The sequence below is a fragment of the Camelus bactrianus genome, chromosome 20 (genome assembly GCF_048773025.1).
Source record: "Camelus bactrianus isolate YW-2024 breed Bactrian camel chromosome 20, ASM4877302v1, whole genome shotgun sequence".
Classification (NCBI taxonomy): Eukaryota; Metazoa; Chordata; class Mammalia; order Artiodactyla; family Camelidae; genus Camelus; species Camelus bactrianus.
In genome coordinates, this window is record NC_133558.1 from 2,718,695 (window position 1) to 2,737,449 (window position 18,755).

Here is an 18,755-nt window from a genome sequence, read left to right on the forward strand (position 1 = left end):
ATCTTGTAGCCTTCAGCCTGTTAGTTCTCATAGTTACTTTGTAGATTCCTCAGGTTTTTTCCCCTGCATACCAGATCATGTCCTTTGCAAGTATAGATAATTTTACTTCTTTCTTTCCATTCTACTTGTGTTTGCCTTTTGGGCTGCATAGAACCCATAGCGTGAGGGTCAGCAGGAGCGCTGAGAACTCACATCTTGCTTGTAGTTTCTAGGATGTTTAGGGGAATATCTTCAGCCTTTCACGTTAAGTTCACAATATTAGCTGTAGAGTTTTTGTGGCGTTCCTTATCCAGTTGAGAAAGTTTCTGTTTCTAGTTTGTTAAGAGTTTTGGTCATGAATTTTTATTTCGTCAGATGCTTTACCGGTGCCCATTGAGATGATCGTGTAGCTTTTACCCTATATTCTGTTAATACAGTGTATGACATTAGTTGATTTCAGATGTGAAATTGACCTTGTATTTTGGGGATAAATCCTACTTGGGCATGGTGTGTAATCCTGTTTCTGTGTTGGTGAATTTGGTTTGGGATTTTTGTGTCTGTGTTTTTTGGAAATAGTATTCTGTAGGGGTTTTTGTTTGTTTTTATTGAGTTTTGCTTTTGTGATGTCCTCGTTTGGCTTTGCTGTCAGGGTAATACTGGCCTTAGAGAACGAGATGGAACGTGGTCTTTCCTGTCCTCTGACTGTTTGTATGGGATTTTTTTTCTTCATTAGATATTTTGTACAGTTCACAGACGAAGACATGTGAGCCCGCACTTTGTGGGAAGACTTTAAATTACTAACTGTATATTCGTTCACTTGTAAATCTGTATAGATTCTGTTTCTTTCAGGGTCTGTTGTGCTAATTTATATTTTCCTAGGCATTTCTCCATTTCACCAAAGTCGCCTCATTTGTCAGCACAGAGTCACATTACGTGCTGTTTCCTTGTGGTCCTTTAAATTCCTGCCACGTAGATAGTGATGTCCCCTCTTCCATGTCTGCTATTGGTAATTTGTGTTCTCTTCTTTTTTAGGTCATTCTAGGTAAAGCTGTATCAGTTTTGTTGATCTTGTCAAAGAACCAGCTTTGGGCTTTAATATTTTTCTAGGTGGTGGTTTTTGCTGTTACACTGATTTCTGCTCAGATGTGTATCACCTGCTACCTCCCCCTTGCTGTAGACTTCATTTGCTCTTCTGTTCCTGTTTCCCCAGGTGGAAAGCTTAGATGATTGATTTTTAAACTTTTGTCCTTCTTTTCTGAATAGGTGTTTTAAAGCTATACAGTTCCCTCTAAGCACTGAAGTTATGCTGTTTTCATTTACTTCCAAATGCCTTCTCACTTCCCCTGTACTTTTTTCTGGAAAATTTCCAAAACTGTTGGTTTCTAATTTAATTCCTTGTGGTCAGTGAACAAGATTTTCTCTTTGTCTTTAGCTTCTGATAGTTTCGGGGTGGTGTGTCTAGGTCAGGGTCTCTGTCTTGAATCCTCTGAAGTTTATTGAAATTTGTTTTAGGGCCTAGAACATGGTCTGTTGTGGTACATGTTCGGTGTACACTTGAAAAGAGTGCGTATTCTGCTGTTACGGGACGGCGTGTTCTGTAAGTGTCAAGCAGAGTGAGGTGATAGATAGCATTCAGGTTTTCTGTATCATTACTGACTTTCTGTTTTATTCTGTCAGTTGTTGATAAGTAGGATATTGAAGTCTTCAACTCTAAATGTAGAGTTGTCTGTTTCTTTCATTTCTGTTAGGTTTTTCTTCCTATAACTCTTTTAGGTATATGCATGCATTCATGGTCATTTTACCTTCCTGAAATGCTGACCTTTTTTTATCATGATGATCATGAAGTGTTCCTCTCTGTCTCTAGGAGTATTTCTTGGCTAAAAGTCTGTTTTGTCTAATGTGAATATAATCACCCTCAAATGGCTACTCTGAGCACAGCATATCTTTCTGTCCTTTTACTTTATTTTTACTTCTGAATCTAAAGTCGAGTCTTTTGTGGAGCACATAGTTGCTTTGTTCAATCTGTCAACCTCTGCTCTTTGTTGAGAGTCTTTAGTTTTCCTATTTCATGTAATTATTGGAACGATTAGATTTAGTGTGTCACTGTGCTAGTTTCCTATTTATGTCATTGTTTCTTCTTTCCTGCTTTCTTTTATGTTAAACACTTTTTGCCTTCACCATATTAATTTCTGTGATTTTTTTAAAAAAATGATATATTTGAATTATTTTCTTAGTGATTGCTCTGAGGATTATAATATGCATTTTATTACAGTCTACTTCAGGTTCATACTACCTTAATTCCAGTCAGTATATCATCCTAACTCAAACACGTCTCCCATTTCCCCGCTCCCTTTGCGCTGTTACATACATTATACCACGTAAAGTTACATACACTACAGCCAGTGTATCAGGTGTGTACAGTGTTGTAATGTTTGCTTTATACAGTCTGGCCTCATTTAAGAAATTGACTAGAAGGAAGACACAGTATTCAGCCAGTCTTGTGTATTCCCCCACCTGTTTGCTGTCCCCCGCCGCTTCCTGTCTTCCCCTGCCTTTGCATTACTGTCTGCAGTCTTTCTCTTTTAACCTGTAGAACTTCCTTTGGTGTTTTTTGTCGGGCAGCTCTGCTGGTGGTGGCTTTTCTCAGTGTCACTTATTTGGGAATGTCTTTATTTTGCCTTCATTTGGAAGGGTAGTTAAGCTGAATATAGAATTCTTGGGGCCTTTTTTTGTGTGTGTGTGTGTGCTTTGAATACGTCATTGCCCTGGTTTCTGCTTGTCCATTGTTTCTGATGAAAAGTCAAGCATTAATTGTATTGTTGTTCCCTTATGCATGTTACCTTGTTATTTTCCCACTGGTTTTAAGATTTTTCTCTGTCTTAGCTTCCAGAGTTTCAACAACTGTATCTCTAAGGGTCTCCTTGTATTGACATTAGTTGGGCTTTATCAAGCTTCTTAAATGTATAAATAATTACTTTTCATCTTACTTGGAATGTTTTCAGCCATTATTTCTTAAACATCTCTTTTTTTTCCCTCCCCCTCTCTCTTTCCTCTTAATCTTTTTGCTCTGTTCTTCACTTTGGATAAAGTCTGTTGATCTCCCAAAATCACTGATTCTTTCTTCTCCCCTCTCAAATCTGCTGTTGTTCACCTAGTGAATTTTTCGTTTCACTTTGTTTTGCAGCTCTAGAGTGTTTGCTCTATGTTGGTAGGCTCTATTTCTTTGTTATTCCCCATTCTAATTGGCATCATGTTTTCCTTGAGTTCTTTAAACATGTTTTTTAAATGTACTTATAAAGGTTGATTTGAAGTCTTTTTCTGCTACATCCAAATTATGAGTGAACTGAGAGATGGTTTTCATTGACTATTTTAATTCCTGAGTGTGACTCATACTTTCTGGGTGTTGTGTGTGTGTTTCAGAATTTTAATTTTTTCCCTGAATTTATTGAGGTTGTTTTGCGAGTGTGTGTGTGTATGTTTTCAGTCACTTGCCTGAATGCCATCCAGGGAACTATGGCCACGGATTTCTCTGCTCAGCTCCCTCCATCCCAGTTCTTACCTTGATTTGTGGCCTGACTTTCTAGGGGTCACTCTTGCGTCTGCATAGATTGTGAGTCCGGTTTTGGTCAGAGGCTGTGGTCAGATGCCTCGAGCCCGTAGGCTTCCACCCTCTGCACTGGGTTTGGGTTGGGTTGGGAGTGCACTCAGAGCTCAGGCGGCCCCCAGGCCTGCCGGGTTTCACTCTGTGCCGGCCCCCTCGAGGGCCTCCTGGACACGTGGCAGGTGGGCTGCTCCTCAGGCCCCGGGGGCCGCCTCACTTCCAGGCTCCCCCTTCACATCTCTGCCTGTCCCGCCATTGTCGCTCGCCGCTGCTGGACTTCAGCCCGGGCCGGAGGGCCGCCGCCTCTTCCGCCTTCTGCTTCACGTCGTGCCAGTCCCCCTGCCCGCTAAGCTTCAGGCTTTCCAGGCCAGCCCCGCGCTGGGGGTGCCCCTCGCTGCCAGAGCTGGGGGGCAGCAGGCGCGGGCAGCACGGCCACCGGCCTCCGCCGGGGGCACTCAGCTCAGCGGTTCTCATGAGTACCTGCTTCTCAACCTGATGGTTGCCTCTGGATTCCTAGGGCCCTGAGATAGCTGTTTTGGACAACTTTGCCAAGTTTTATGGTTGTTTTTTCAGTGGAAAGGGTTTGTCAATCTCTTCTTTCCCCTCTTGTGGGCCTGATTTCTTCTACTGAGGTCATCAGACGTGACTGACTGACCCCGCTTCAAAACACTTGGCTTCTGGACCCACGTCTTAGTCCCCCTCCAGTGCCGCTCCTCGCTCTTCCTGCAAGTCCCTGCCGGCTTCTCCTGTCCGGTCTGCCTTCTGCGTGGCTGAGTGTCTCAGGGCCTGGTCCTGGAACTCCTTTCCATCCTCACCCACACTTCGCTCCCTGCCTGGTCTCACGGGTTTAATGACTTGTGATGCCTGCGAATCGCAGGCTTCTGTCTCTAGCCCGCAGTCCCCATGTCTGAGTCAAATGACCTCCTCCCTATCTCCACTTCACGTGTTTAAAACTGAGTTCTTGTATCTCCTCGCATCCCAGTGAACGTCAGCTCTGTCCTTCCAGTTACTCAGGCCAAGTGTCTTGCTTGGCCAGCGTTCTTCACTTTCCCGCACAGCTTGTATTCGGCCCATCGGGGGGTCTTATTAACACTTCTTTGAAAGTAGATCCCAGATCCAGCTGCTGCTCACCGTCTCTCTTCCATCACTGCTGAGTCCAAGTACCACTTCTCTCTCTAGGATGATCACGGCACCTGCTGGTCCTCGTTAATTCCACAAAGTGGCTGGTGTTGTAATTCTGAAATTACTTGCTTCTGCCCAGGACCTTTCTGTGGCTTCCATCTTGCCGAGAGCAAACCCCAAGCAGAGCTGGGCTGCAGGGCACTGAATGGAGCCCTCCCCCTGCCCCCAGCCTCCCTGGCCTGGTCGACCCCATTTTCCCCGTTACCCCCACCCACCTGAGCCTCTGTGGCCTTCTCGCTGCTCCTCACACACTCCAGGCACACCCTGCCTTGTGTGGGGTTCACGTCGGCGTCCCCCGGCTGCATGTTCTCGGTGACCACTGGCTCACCCCCTCCTGAGCCACCTCTCCATCTCCCTGTCCTCTCCCTGTGGTTTTTTCATCTAAACGATTATATGTACTTAATGCAGTTCCCATTTATTAATGTGCCTGACCCCTTTCACTTGCATGTAACTGCCAAGATAGAAGGCAAGACCGTTTTTGTTTCCTACTGTATCCTCGGTAAAAGCAGGGTTGTAGGGACTTTGTACCTGTTGGTGGACTTGGTGGTTGGATTGACTCCAGGCAGCAGAACTGGACTTTAAAACCCATCGGGTGCCAGGGCCTCCCGCCAGGCCAGCAGCACCTCGAGACCAGAACCTCTTCCTTGGCAGACTCCGAGTCTCCCATCCCACGATCACCTCTAGGTTGTTGGGTTTTGTGTAAACATTGTATGTGCCCCCTCCACCCCAGCAGTCTCCCTAAATGGGCTTTGGGGGAAACAGAAAGGGACCCTTCCCCACAAAAACTGCTCATCACCCCTGGTCCAGGACACACCGTCCCTGATACTCATGTTACTGGGGAAGAAACTAGACTTTCAGTCCCTCTTCTGCGCCAACCCCTAGTGTCCCTCCCTGGCGTTACATCAGATGTGGCGTCACAAGGCGGCTTCCGTAATAACATCAGGCTGGGATCTCTGTGCAGGAGTCGAGACTTGGGTTTCTGGCCAGAGCAATTATGTTCTGGCTCCTAAATGATGCACTTGTTTGCTGCTGGTCTGTGTGCAGGTGTATCCGTGTGTGGTTTTGCAGTCTCCCCTGAGCTGCCTTCGTCCCGGAGCGGGCTTTTCCCTCTGGTGGGTGTGCTCATTCCTGTTAGTGGGGCACTTGGGAGGTTTCCAGCGCAGAGCTGTCCTCTCTGTGAGTCAGCTGGTCATTCCTGAGAAAAGTTTTCACCAAACTGCATCCGTGAAATCAGTCACAAACGTTACCTCTGCTGAGCACTAAGTGTGCGCCTGGGGTCTTCGTACTTGACCTCATCTTGCTGTGTCTTGGCATTTAGGCTTGGCTTTCTTTGTAGCACAATAGATTTTAAAATGAGTACTTTGGCAAAGTTTTTTATAGTTTAAGATATATGGATGTTTGCCTGTAGGGCTGTAGTTTCTAACTTTGCTATTTTGTTATGAGAATATAATGAAAGAGGAAAGTCTCCAACTCAGAAATCCTTGCTTATCTGTTCTCACTTCCTGAACAGTTTGGTCTTTGTCTCTATCCGTTTAATAAAGCCAGACAGCAAAGCACAGATCCCAGCATTCCGACTCAGGACAGGAATTTCTTTATTATTAATCAAGCTCTCTATTTAAAATAGCTTTTTTGGTTTGTGTTGTCAGTGAAAAATAACAAATGCTTTATTCTATTTTGAGGTATCTGAAGAATGATACAGTTGCTATGAAATATGCTTTTGTAGGTTTTCAGTTGTAGCAGCTGTGGGGGAAGTTGTGATTCACCCTTGTTTACACAAGAGACACACATAGATTCAATCCACTTGGTGGTTTGTTTGTCAAGTGTGCCAGAAGCAAGTGGCTTCATTTGTACCAGACACCGTCCCACTCTTACTCAGAACAAAATGCCAGAACTGTGACTTACTGGTAAAATTTCTAAATGGCTTAACCTTAAAAAAAAAAACAAACAAACCCTGAATCCATTTTCACTTGTGTAAGGCATGTAAGTAAAAGCGGATAGACACGGTGGGAGGAGGACGCAGGTCCCTGAGGGCCTGTCTGCCGGGAGCATTTCTTCACTCCGGGTTCCTCCAGCCTGAGAGCTGCTGGGCGTTTTCCCGTTAAGTTTGTTAAGTGAGGAGTGACCGGTTCGGTAGGTACCTGGATCGCAAGTGTGCGGTGGTTCTGACAGATGTCGCACGCGTGTGACCGCCGTCCTGACGGAGGAAGAACGTGCCCCGCTCTGCTCCCCCAGCCACGGACACCCCCGCTGCGATCCTCACCACGGGCGGCCGTGCCTCCCGCGGGCCCTCGAGCAGGTGGAGTCACGCACGTGTGCGCCCCGTGTCTCGCTTCAAGGACTCAGCGTGACGGGGCTGGACTCCCCCGCGTTGGTGCCGGGTCGGCGGTGCCGCGGTCGTGCTGAGGGCCGCGTGCGCGGTGGGTGCGCTTCGTTCTGCCCATCCCTCCGCCGTCCAGTTGATGGTCCCTGGGCCGGCTCCGTCTCTGGCTGCTGGATGAAGCTGCCGGGAACGTTCTCCTGCAGGCCTTTGTGTGGACGTGTGTTCCCGAGTCTCTTGGGCAGATGCCTGGGAGTGGAGGGGCTCGGGTGCGTGTGTGTCCCAGGATCCGCCGCGCGACTTTCCACGCTCACCCGTGCTGACGTGAAAAGAAGCCGACCGCCAGGTGTCGTCCAGCAGAGCCCGGCTTATTTGGGATCAGCAAAGCAGCGCATTTCAGGGTCTCCGCCAGACAGGCCGCGGGTGAGTCCCCGCCTGCGACGGAAGGAGAAGCTTTTATAGAGGAGACGGGGGTGGGCGGGCTCAGCATACAGCCCCTGGCTTCTCATTGGCCGAGTCCTCCCGGGAAAGAAGAGTCTTCTCCTGTTGGCTCCGCTGTCGTCACAGGGGTAAGAGCTCCCCCTGCTGGTCTCCCGACCCTATTAACAGAGCTTTCTGGTGATTAATGTTTCTTACCAGCGGTGAATGAGAGTTCCAGTTGTCCTGCGTCCTCATCAGCATTTACAATTGTCGTCTTAATTTAGCCATTATAGCAAGTCTTAAATTTAGCTAACACAGCCCTCCAACTTTGTGCTTCTTTCAAGGTTGTTTTGTCTTTTCTACATTCCTACCTTTGACATATAAAATTTTAGACTTTTGTCAACTTACGTTAAAAACCTCTAGGATTTTTGATCAGGATTTTGTTGCATCTCTGTATCAATTTAAGAAAAATTGGCAACTAAATAATATTGAGTCTCTCAATTTATAAACGTAGTGTATCTTTCAGTTTATGGGTATTCTTTAATATCTCTAAGCTATGTTTTGTCGTTTTCAGCAGACATTTTAGACATTTTTATTTATTCCTGATATTTTGCTCTTTGATTATATTGTAAATGGAGAGTTAAAACTTTTCATTTTTAGTTGTTTAATACCACTATTTATAAAAAACACTTGACTTCCTAAAAATTTTGACATTCACTCAATTTTTCAAAATTTAACCCTGTGGCTTAATTGAGCTTGCTTATTTTTCCTAGTAATTATTGTAGATTCCTTTGTTTCTGAGTTCTTAAAATCCGGAATGAATATTGACTTTTCCTCAACGATTCTTTAGTTATTAAGAAAATTAAAACGTTCACCTGCCCACTACCCAGCCTTTGGTGAACGTTGTTCGGCTTGCCACCCTGCTGTCCGTCCATCAGTCCATCTTATTTGTTGACACGTTTTAAAGTACGTGCTGACATCCATGCATTTCCCCCTAAAGAACTTCGTTTAGCACACATTTCATTAACCTGAATTCCGTATTTGTAGTTTTTTCTTGTGATGTAAAATTTCCTAGTAGTGCAGGGCACTTAAATACTGTATGAGTCGCTGAGCTTAACAAAGGCGTCTGCCAGTGCCCCCCAAGGCTGGAGTCAGGGAGCCGTCTCCCCGGAAGGTTCGTGGCTCCCCTGTCCTAGTCAGCTCCCTACCAACCTTTGTTTTTGCTTTTTTTCAGTAATAGTTGTTTGGGGGTTTTGTTTTTGTTTTGGGGGGCTTGTTTAAGACTTTTCACTTAAGTAGAAGCATACAGTGAGTATTCTTTTGAGTAAGGGTTTTGGTTCAGCATAATATTTTGAGACCCACTCAAGTGTCTGCACGTCTCACTAGTTAAGTTCTTGCTGAGATTATTGTACTGGCATATAACAGGTGGTCCAGTTATGTGGACTGTTTCTAGTTTGGGTCCATCGTGAACAGAGTTGCTATAAATAGTTTTTGTGCAAGTCTTTCTGGAGATGTATGCTTTCATTCCTTTTGGGTAGGTAATTAAGATTGGAACTGCTTCCTGGGTCATAGGGCAGGTATTTGTTTAGCTTTATAAAATGCTGTCAGGCCTTTTTCCAGAATGGCTGGACCGTTTTTAAATCCTGCCATCGGCGTATGAATGTGCCAGCTGCATGTCCCTGGTGTTTTTCCATTGTAGCCACTCTGATGGGTATTTTGTAGCATCTCTTTGTCTTTTTAACTTGCATTTCCTCACAGATGATGACATTCATCACTTTTTAATGTGTTTACTGGTCATGCACGAATCTGTTGGTCGGCGTGTCAGCAGCCTCCCTCCCAAGAGCCCCGGTGTGGTGTCACCACCAGCACGGGCGGCCAGTTCACCCCAACAAACCGAGGGGCCTTCTTGCCGTGGAAAGGTTTGCAGGACTGTGTGGGCAGTAGCTTCTGTCTGTTCAGCCCCAACAGGAAAAAGGAGGCCCGGCCCCTTCCTGGGCTCTGGGGACTGGCGGCGGTCTGGCCTCACTTGGGCGTTGTCCTCCTCAGCCCTTGAGCCAGGCCGACTCCCACATCTGTGTCCTTTGAGGCCAGACCTAGCAGACTGGGGTCGGGTCAGTCCCAGGTGCTGTTGGTGCACACTGGAGCGGGCAGCCCCTTCTGAAAAGTGGCTGCTGTTGGTTGGCTGTTGCTGCCAGGCCCTCTTCCGCCTGTCCCAGGGAGGTCTGTGACTCTCAGACCTGGCGCCCCCTTTACAGACCGGTCAGTTTGAAATCGGTTCCTAACACAACAGGAAGGGCCCAGTGCACTCGGTTGTTAAGTGGAGACGCCGCGTTGAAAACTAGACACTTTGGCATCTTGGCTTCATGTGAAAAGCTTCAGGAATCCATATCTCCCACTCTTCCCTAAATAAGCACAGCCACTGACTCAGGGGGACCGCTGACCCCCAGGATTCCCCCAACGTGCCCGGGGCTGGTTCTCCATGGTTCAGGGAAGCCGGGGCCCGATGCTCTCTGCTCAGATGCTCCGCTCGTTGGGCAGAGCCCCTGGAGTCTTCCTCGGGGATGGCAAAGCCCTGTTTAATTACATGTTGGATGAAACAGGTTGAAGTGACGTCTTCGCAGGGGACTAAAATGTCACTCTGGGACCTGCCAAGCAGCGCGGGGTGGCTCCAGCTCCCGCACCTGCCACACAGAACATCTGTTAACGCCCCCCTCCCCACAGCTGTTACCGTCATTCCGCAGTGCAGACGAATGCCACCGGGCTGGCTGGGTGGGCGCACTGGATGGGCTGGACTGCCTGCTGTCAGGCACTGCCTCCAAAAACAAGGGCAAGGCCGCTACTGGGACTGTGCCAGCCGGAGAGCCGCGGTCGAGCGCCCGCGTGGGGGCCCGGCCGCCGTGATCAGGGCGTTCCCACGCCGGCATGCGCGCCGCGGGACTGAGCTCGCAGGTGGGATGCACGTCCCTCCCGCAGACACGGTGACCCGGAGACCTTGACGTGTTCCAGGAAAGTCAAGCAGTAGGTCCCGCCGCCCTCCGAAGACTGGGGTTCTCTCCAGAGTGAGGCTGCGCCGGGTTACTCAGGGCGGGTCCCTGGACGGCTGCTGGGCTTACTGTGTGTGCCTCCCGCAGGCCAGAGCAGAGAAAACGTGGTAGGAAGTTTGTCCCCGTGAAGACACGTCAGCCCTGGAGGGGTCCCCGCCGCGGGCCAGGACTGATCCACGCCGTCACTGATGCGTCCTGCGTGCCTGAGTGCGTGCCCGGAGCAAGAGGGAAAATGAGTTCAGGAGCTGAGGAGCCGCCTGGCTCCCTGAGATGGCCCTGGTGGCTTGTGGGGTTTGCTCAGCCCGCTGCTGCAGGGCCTGGGAGGACCGCTGAAGGACAGGGTTGCAGTGCTTCTCCCTGATGGTAGAGTCACGCTGGTAGTCGCTTTACTTACGAGCTGAATGATACAGGTTGGATGGACGTGGTCCCAGCCTGGGCTGGTCGGAGTGGCTGACGGAGTGGTATACACAGAGGGCAATTTCCCAGAAGCCACGCAGTGTGGAAACCAGGGGTGGACACTGTCGGGAGACAGTTCTCGAGGGATCCCTTGCATCTCTGTGTGTCTTGGGAGCCGAGACTCTGACCGCATTTGCTCTGGACTTGGTATCTGTGTAGCAAACAGTTGGAGACAAAGCTGGTGTCTCCCTTCAGGCCTCCGCCTAGGTTTGCCTACAGCTCTGGGTGGCAGAGAGAGGACAGGCGTGCTCACCGGCCATTGGGAAGTTTCTGGTTCCTCTCCTGTAACCCCCCGCACGAGCTGCTGTCTGCCTCCTGGCCCTCCTTCTGTTGCCCTGCAGAAATGGGGCCCAGGTAGCTGGTACAAGCGGAGGCTGATACTCTGACAGTTGCTCTTGCTGTGAGTAATTTTTTTTTTCTCTCTGATGAGGATTCTTCTAAAAACCAGCATCCATGAAAATGTCAGCTTGCAATAGCTAACTTGCTAGATGGCAAATAGGTGAAATTTCAGACCCTTCATGGCTCTTGAAGGTCGGCTGCCGGAACTTCCTTCAGCTCTTGTTCCTCTGAAAATATCTTTATTTCATCTCTGCCTTTCTTTAAACAGCTTTTTTTTTTTTTAAAAGAAAAGATGAATGCACATACCAGACAGATCACCCATTTAAATTGCTCAGTTCAGTGGCTGTTTATACAGCATTGCATCCGTCAGCACAGTCAGTTTTAGAACAATTTCATCACCTCAGAAAGGCATCCAAATCCATTAACTCTCACCCGCCTCCTCTGCCTTCCCTCCCCACCAGTACCCTGCCCCCAGCCCTAAGCAACCACTGATTTGTTTTCTGTCTCTAAAATCACCTGTTCTGGGCGTTTCTTACAGATGGAATCCTGTGTGGACTTTTGTGACTGGCTTCTTTTGCTTAGCATAATGTTTTCAAGGTTCATCCACGTCGAGTAACTGTCAGTACTTCGTTCCTTTTCATGGCCGAATAATATTCCCTCACAGAGCCGTGCTATTTTGTTTACCTGTTCATTGGCTAATAGACATTTGGATTGTTTCCACTTTTTGACTGTTACGAATAATGCTGATATAAACATTCATATACAAGTTTTGGTGAGGACACAAGTTTTCTTTCTCTTGAGAAGACTCCTAAAAGTGAACTTGCTGGGCCATGGGGTAACTACCTGTAACTGTTGGAGGGGCTGCCGCACGGGTTTCAGAAGCGGCTGCGCCATTTTACATCCTCACCAGCAGTGTGTGAGGGTTCCAGTTCCTCCACATACTTGTCAGCACTTACCTGTCTTACTTTAGCCATCCTGCTGATTTCTTCTTTGGCCCATTGATTATTTAATATGGGTTGTCTAGTTTCCACATTTGTGAATCTCTCAAATTTTTCTATAAATAGTTTTCAATTTCACCCAGTTTTATTGAAGGTAAGACTTTGTATGATTTCAATGTCTTTAAATTTATCAAGGTTTGTTGTGTGAGATAGCATGTGGTGTGGTCTCTGCTGGGGAACAGTCCATGTGCGCTTGGAAGGAGCGTGTTCTGCTGTTGTTGGGTGGACGGCCCATGGATGTCTGAGGTCTGGTTTGGGTTTGGTCTTATTCGGGTCTTCTGTTTCCTTGTTCGTCGTCTGTTTGCTCTGTCCACTACTGAACGTGGGCCTTGAAGTCTTCAACTATTATTGTTGAATTGTCATTTCCCCCGTTGCTTTGATCGGTTTTAGTTTCACGTGTTCTGTGTACACACGCTTATCACTGTTTTATGTTACATTTCTGTATGTTAGAGATCCAGCAGTAAAGTCACATACATACTATTTTATACAGTTGCTTGTTAAATAAGAAGAATGCAGAAAAACAGGCATTTTAAACTTTTAGAATTACATAAGTCCCTTTACTAGTCTTGATTTTTGTTTTTTTGTGTGAATTCTGATTGGCCAGCTTCCAGCCTGAATATCCTTAGTATTTCTTGTAAACAGTTCTGCCAACAACAAATTCTGTTTTCGTTTATCTGAGAATGTCTATGCTGTGTTCTCATTTTGAGGGGCAGGGGTCGTCTGCAGGCTTTTTAGAGCAGTTTTACGACTCACAGCTAGTGGAGCAGAGAGTTCCCCTCTGCTCCCTGTCCGCCCGCACGTGAACAGCCTCTCCCACCATCAGCACCCCAACCACAGTAAGACACTGGTTGCTAGGATCGGTGAACCTACGTTGACAAGTCAGTATTGCACACAGTCCATAGTTCACATTAGGGTTCACCCCTGATGTTGTACACTCTGTGGGTTCTGACACATCCATAATGACATAGATCCACAGTCACACAGAATAGTTCCACTGCCCTAAAAATCCTGTGCTGTACGTACTCGTCCCCTCTCGCATCCCAGCCTTGATGAACACTGATGTTTTCACTGTCTGCATGATTTTTCCTTTTTCAGAATGTCATAGTTGGAACCATACAGTAGATAGTCTTTCCTGTTTCCATTTTTTGAAAGATAGGATTGCTGGATATAAGATTCTTAACTGACAGTTTTTTGGTTTTAATACTTTGAATATGTCATCCCACTGCCTTCCGCCTGCACTGTTTCTGATGAGAAGTTAGCCATTCATCTTCCTAGAATTTCCTTGTACGCGAGGGGCTGTCTTCCTCTTGCTGCTTCCAGATTGTCTCTTTCCTGGTGACTTTCAGTAGTTTGACTGTGCTGTGTGTTTGTGGCTCTCTCTCTGAATGTGTCCTCTTTGGTTTGTTGAGTTTCCTAGACGTGTAGATTATTGTTTTCGAGTAAACATGGAAAGTGTTTATGTCAATAAATGCGGAAGCCATTATTTTTTGGGTCTTTCTCGGCTCCTTCCTCTCCCGTCCTCCTTGTACTCCCACTACACGTATATTGCTCTGCTTGAAGGTGTCTCCCATTTTTCTTCGGTTCTGTTTATTTTCGTTCTATTTTCTTTCGTTTGTTTGGATTGCATAATCTCTACCCACCCTTTTTTCCAGGTTGATTGGTTTTTCTGCCAATTCAGATCTACTGTTGAGAACCTCTAATTCGTTTTTCCTTTTAGTTGTCCATTTCAACTCCAGAATTTCCATTCGGTTCTTTTTGCAATTTCTGTCTCATTAATGATATTCTTTGTTTAATGTGATATTGTATTTACACCTTTCTTTAATTCTTTGACTTATTTGAAGTCTTGTTTCCACTACTGTGTGAAGCCTTGATGTGCCCCCCAGGGGTCACGGCCGTGGACAGCACGTGGCCGCCCGGGAGGGACAGCAGTTCCATCTCTGACTCTCCCCCTGGTCTCTCTAAGCTGCTGCTTTGTTTGGTGTCACACCTGGCCTGTTGGCCTCCCCTGATCACTGGCTGGTCACTGGGCTATTTTTGACACACCCAGGTGCGTAATTGCTCGTCAGTCTGATTCAGTAGATTGGGGCAGGGTGGCATTGAGGCCAGTCTTTGAGGTTGGTTTTTACCCCAGGCACGCTCTTCGCCATCTCTCTTTCTGATTCTCCATGGTGAACTAGGTGAGCGGTGGTTTAGCTTGTTGCTCTTAATTTATCATTTTCAAGAGCATCCTTAGGTTTAAAACTTCCCACGCTCTGTCTCAAACAAAGTTCTTGTAGTGAGCAGCTCTCTTGTCTTACAGGTTTTCTCCCCAGGCAGTCTCTGAGCCACTCTTCTGGGTGCTGGGTGTGGTGTAGCCGCTGGTCTTCTCGGCTTGCCTCTCCCAGCATGGAACCTGTACCCCAGTATGACTTGGGGCAAGAGCTGTCAGAGTTCCTGCATCCTGGCCCTGCTACCACGGGGGAAGGGCCTCTAATGGGTCCCGGGCCAGGCAGAGAAAGGAGCTCCTGGTCCCCGCGGCAAGCCTGGCTTGGGGGCAGAGCGGCGGGGGTGCCTGTGTTCTTGTCCGAGCCCACCCCAGGTGAGCCCCTGCCACACTGAGCTGGGGCGGGGGGAGGGAGGAAGTGGGTCGGGACTCAAATGTCAAGACTTTCTCTGTGCTTGTCGACTGTTAGTAAACTTTCTTGAGTAATGTTTCTTCATTTGCTCTGTGGCCTTAGGGCCATTTTCAGACGCTTAGGCTGGTGTGGTTTTGAGGGGACGGGGTCTGTTTCGTTGGTTGTGGGGTGTCTGCAGAGCTCCTGATGACACCGACCTGGAGGTGGGGTCTGCCTTGCTCTTGAAGCCTGGTTTCCCCTGGAATTCTGAGCTGACAGTCCCTTCCTTCGGTGGAGGTGCGTTTCCTTGTCTCCTGGCCTCCGTGGTTGTGGCCCTGTGTGTGTCTTTTCACAGCCTCACTCCACCAGCCGGTTTGTGTTTTTCTTATCTTGGTTTTTTTAGGCTTGACTGTGATGTTATTAGCGTGATTTATGCTGACCACCTGCTTTCCTTCTAAAACTCTGGGGTTTTGATACATGCTGGGCCAAGAGGGTGTGAGCAGCCTCCAGTGCAATCCTGGGTGCTGAGGCTCTGAGGAGATTGTCTGGTGACAGCTCGCTGCTGGAGGAACAAAGCGTGTCCTGGGTGTCCTGGGTGACCCCCCTGGCGGCTTGCGCTTGGCTCCCCCGGACCTCACCCCACACACTTTCCCTTTGCTGGTTTCCTCTGGGGCCATCCTCCCGCAGTGAATCACAGCCACAGGCGGGACTGTGTGCTGGGGCCTGGGGCGGGCTCGGTGCCTCCAGCACGCCAGCTGCTGCATTCCCGGCCTGCTGCCATTCCTGGCCTGCCCAGCTTTCGAAGGGGTTGTCTGTTGTTTCAGGGGCTTCCCTTCCATGCGGCCCTCATGCCCGGGGTCCCCTCCCCTCCACTCCTGCTTCCATCCCCTGAGCCCGTAACACTGTGCTTTCTGCCGAGTTCTAGGGGTGCAGGAACCACTGGGTCCCCTCGTTTCAGGGGCCCACCTCCACCCCCGGTTTCCATAGGCCTTTGGTTTCTTTCCAGTGTCGTCAGATAGCTAGGTGAATATCATTCCTGTTTCTTGAAGTGGGAGGATGTATCTGCCTGTGCTTTCAATAGTTAACAACTGCTGTTAGTAGCGACGGCAACTTGTCCTTTTAGGCGTCAACACAACCTTCTCGTGGCTGGTGGGAGCCTCTTCCTCATCTAAAGGGCTGTTGCTTTTCCGGGGCCCACCAGCATTCTCTGACGTGAGCAGGGTTCTTACTGGTTCTTTTTTCCCTAGTGACGCTCTGTTGTTCCCGGTTAACTGGGCACTGGCGTCAGACTTAAACCTGAGAAAAGCTTTCTGTGTTGCCTCTGTTTCAGAGTCATCCTGGGAGCTGCACCCTCTGTTCTGGGAGGGACCAGAGCACGGCCGGTTACCGATGACGGTGCAGGCGTCAGGCTTCGCCTCTTGCAGCTCCTTTGCAACTTTGGTCTTTTTCTTGTGAGCGTGTATATTTGCATGCCTTGCCCTGATCTAACTTCTCAGGCCGTTTGGTATTTTAACTGCAGCAATAGCTTTGTCCCTCGTCTTCCTGAGCTCTTTAACCAGGGTGGGGTTCTCTGCGGGGCTTTGCTCATAGGGTAGTGACCTGCATCCATCCTTTTCTGTGTCCTGTGCAGCCCCCAGCACATCCCAGCCCACCCCTGCGCCCCGAGACTGCGGGGCGGGGGGGCGTTCAGAACGACCCTTTCGGATTCATCTCACTGCTCCGTAAACCTTCAGAGGACTTCACACTGTTACAGAAGCCTGGTTCTGCTGCTTTGACATTGCAATTTTTTTTTTAGATTGAGTTTTAGAAGGAAATCCTAACAAAAAGAACTTTTGTCTGCAATTCTGTGCTTTCATGAAGAATTTGTTTTATAAAATTCTTTGCATTGAAATTCTGTAATTAGAAGTGGATGCCTGCATACACATTGAGAAAGAGTTCATGGTTACTGGTTTTCAGAACCAGTTATTAGTGGGGCGGGGCAGGGGTGGTGCTGGAACCGAAGGGGGAGGAGCTGAAGACCCACGGAGAGATTTACTTATGTGTTGTCTTGTGAGCAAAGCTTCCTCCCGCACCACCACAAAAGTGCTCTGGAAGTCGTTTTCTGCTTAATACTCTAGTAAAACCTTGTTGAATCCAGGTGATGTGCCTCTTTGTGGGAGATGAATTTATTTTAGCCACACGGACTAGGAATCAGCACGGCTTCACTTTTAAGCTTTCACAGTGGGGAGGACATTTGTCCTTGAATTGGGGAGGGGGTCCCCGTTTAGTGTGAAGTTGGTACAAGGGGCCTGTGGTGGTTGTGGCCTGAACCTCTCGCCCCGTGTCCAGTGCCTGGCATGGCTCTTGTAGACCAGCCACTTCATGTGTGTGTCCGTGGGTTCAGCCATCTGTGTTGTCAGATTGAAGCCACGTCCCCCCGCAGGGCGGCCGAGCAGCATAGGGGGCCCCGAGTGCCCAATGTTCCTCCCCCGTCCAGCACTGGGGCCCACAGGCCAAGTCCAGGAGTGGTTGCCACAGTTTTCAAGTAGTTGAAGAAAGTCAGAAGTATAATATTTTCAAACATGTGAAAATGACGGAATCCTGACTTTAGTGTGCATAGATGGTTGTTTTCAGTGCCATCTCGTTTACGTGGCATCTGTGGCTGCCGTGGCAGGGTGGTGTGGTTGGGGGACCACGTGGTCCCTTACATAACATTTGTCACGCCACAGGCTCCCATGTGCCTCTTCCTGCCACCGAGGACACACAAAGCCCGTGTACGCCCCACGGCAGCTGCAGGGCCTTCCTGGGGGTGAGGCAGGGCCGTGGGGGGCTGGCCAGGGGTGGTTCTGGGGGAACACGGGCCTGGAGAGAGCACACAGACACAAGGAGAGGCGGGGAGGAACCTGTCCTCCCTGACCAGACCCTTGCTCCCGCTTCAGGGAAACTCATTCAAGCCAACTTAACGCTTCTGCGGTGGAAATTTATTTAGAAAGAAAATAAGTATTTAAACAACACGGTTTGCTCTTAAGAGATAATCTCTTTACCCCTTGCATTTAGAACTTTCCAGTTATTTCTGCTGTGGAATTGATTTGCGTGGAATTTCCCAGAAATATGTGTCTTACTTAAATTGAAGTGCTCACGCCCCTAAACGTAACTCGTCACAAGCGGAGGAGTGAGGGGATCACTTCCAGAGCTCCCCGAGCTGCACGGGGGACCATGTGGCCCCCAGTGCAGGTCTGACGCCAGTGTCCCCCCTCGAGACCTGCTGGGCGTGAGGCCCGCCTCCTGCTGAAACAAGGCCTTTCTTTGCCTTTGACCCTTTTTGCACTGAAGCAGTAACGTGTATTTGACTGGAGACTTTCCTGGAGTTAAGGGCTTAAATTCTGTATACCCCAGGTGGATGTATTGGAGAGTTTAAGGAGGGTTTTGAGAGCAGGGGAAATGTTGGGGTGGGGTGGCGTGTATCTCCCGTTATAAGCGTCTGCAGCTGGACTCGGTGGGCCTCTGCTGTTTTGCAATGTTGGAGAACTCGATACGTCGTCGTGTCACCTGACCTCACCTGTAACTTTGCCAGAGCTGTGTTGATGCCCTTGACAACGGATGGACTTAGACCTTGCATCCTTAATTGAAGAGCTGCTTGCCGTGTGGCTGCAGGCTGCCACCTGCAAGGTGCGAGGCACGTGCTGCCTCCCGGGAACCAGGCTGTGGGTTTTGTGTTGCCTGGAGGGGTGCCAGCAGATTCCAAGTGTTTGTCCAGTAACGTGGGGGGCAGTATGTCAATATACTTTGTTCACACGAGTCATAGGCGATCTCCATTTACGCTTAGGATGTCGAGGTAGTAGAATT

The 18,755-nt window shown here is 48.7% G+C and overlaps 1 protein-coding gene across 3 annotated transcripts in view; it reads left to right on the forward strand.

Annotated features, from left to right (window-relative positions):
- The window catches only part of CDYL (chromodomain Y like), a 101,076-nt gene that overhangs the window by 46,635 nt on the left and 35,686 nt on the right, over positions 1-18,755 (forward strand). Inside the window, exon 1 of one of the 3 annotated variants that reach the window (XM_010968603.3) lies at positions 18,375-18,578. The exons of the other annotated variants lie outside the window; for them this stretch is intronic. Coding sequence (XP_010966905.2) covers positions 18,510-18,578 — 69 coding nt within the window. The 5' untranslated portion in view covers positions 18,375-18,509. Of the gene's footprint in view, positions 1-18,374; positions 18,579-18,755 lie in introns of those variants that run through there. 3 annotated transcript variants of the gene reach the window in all.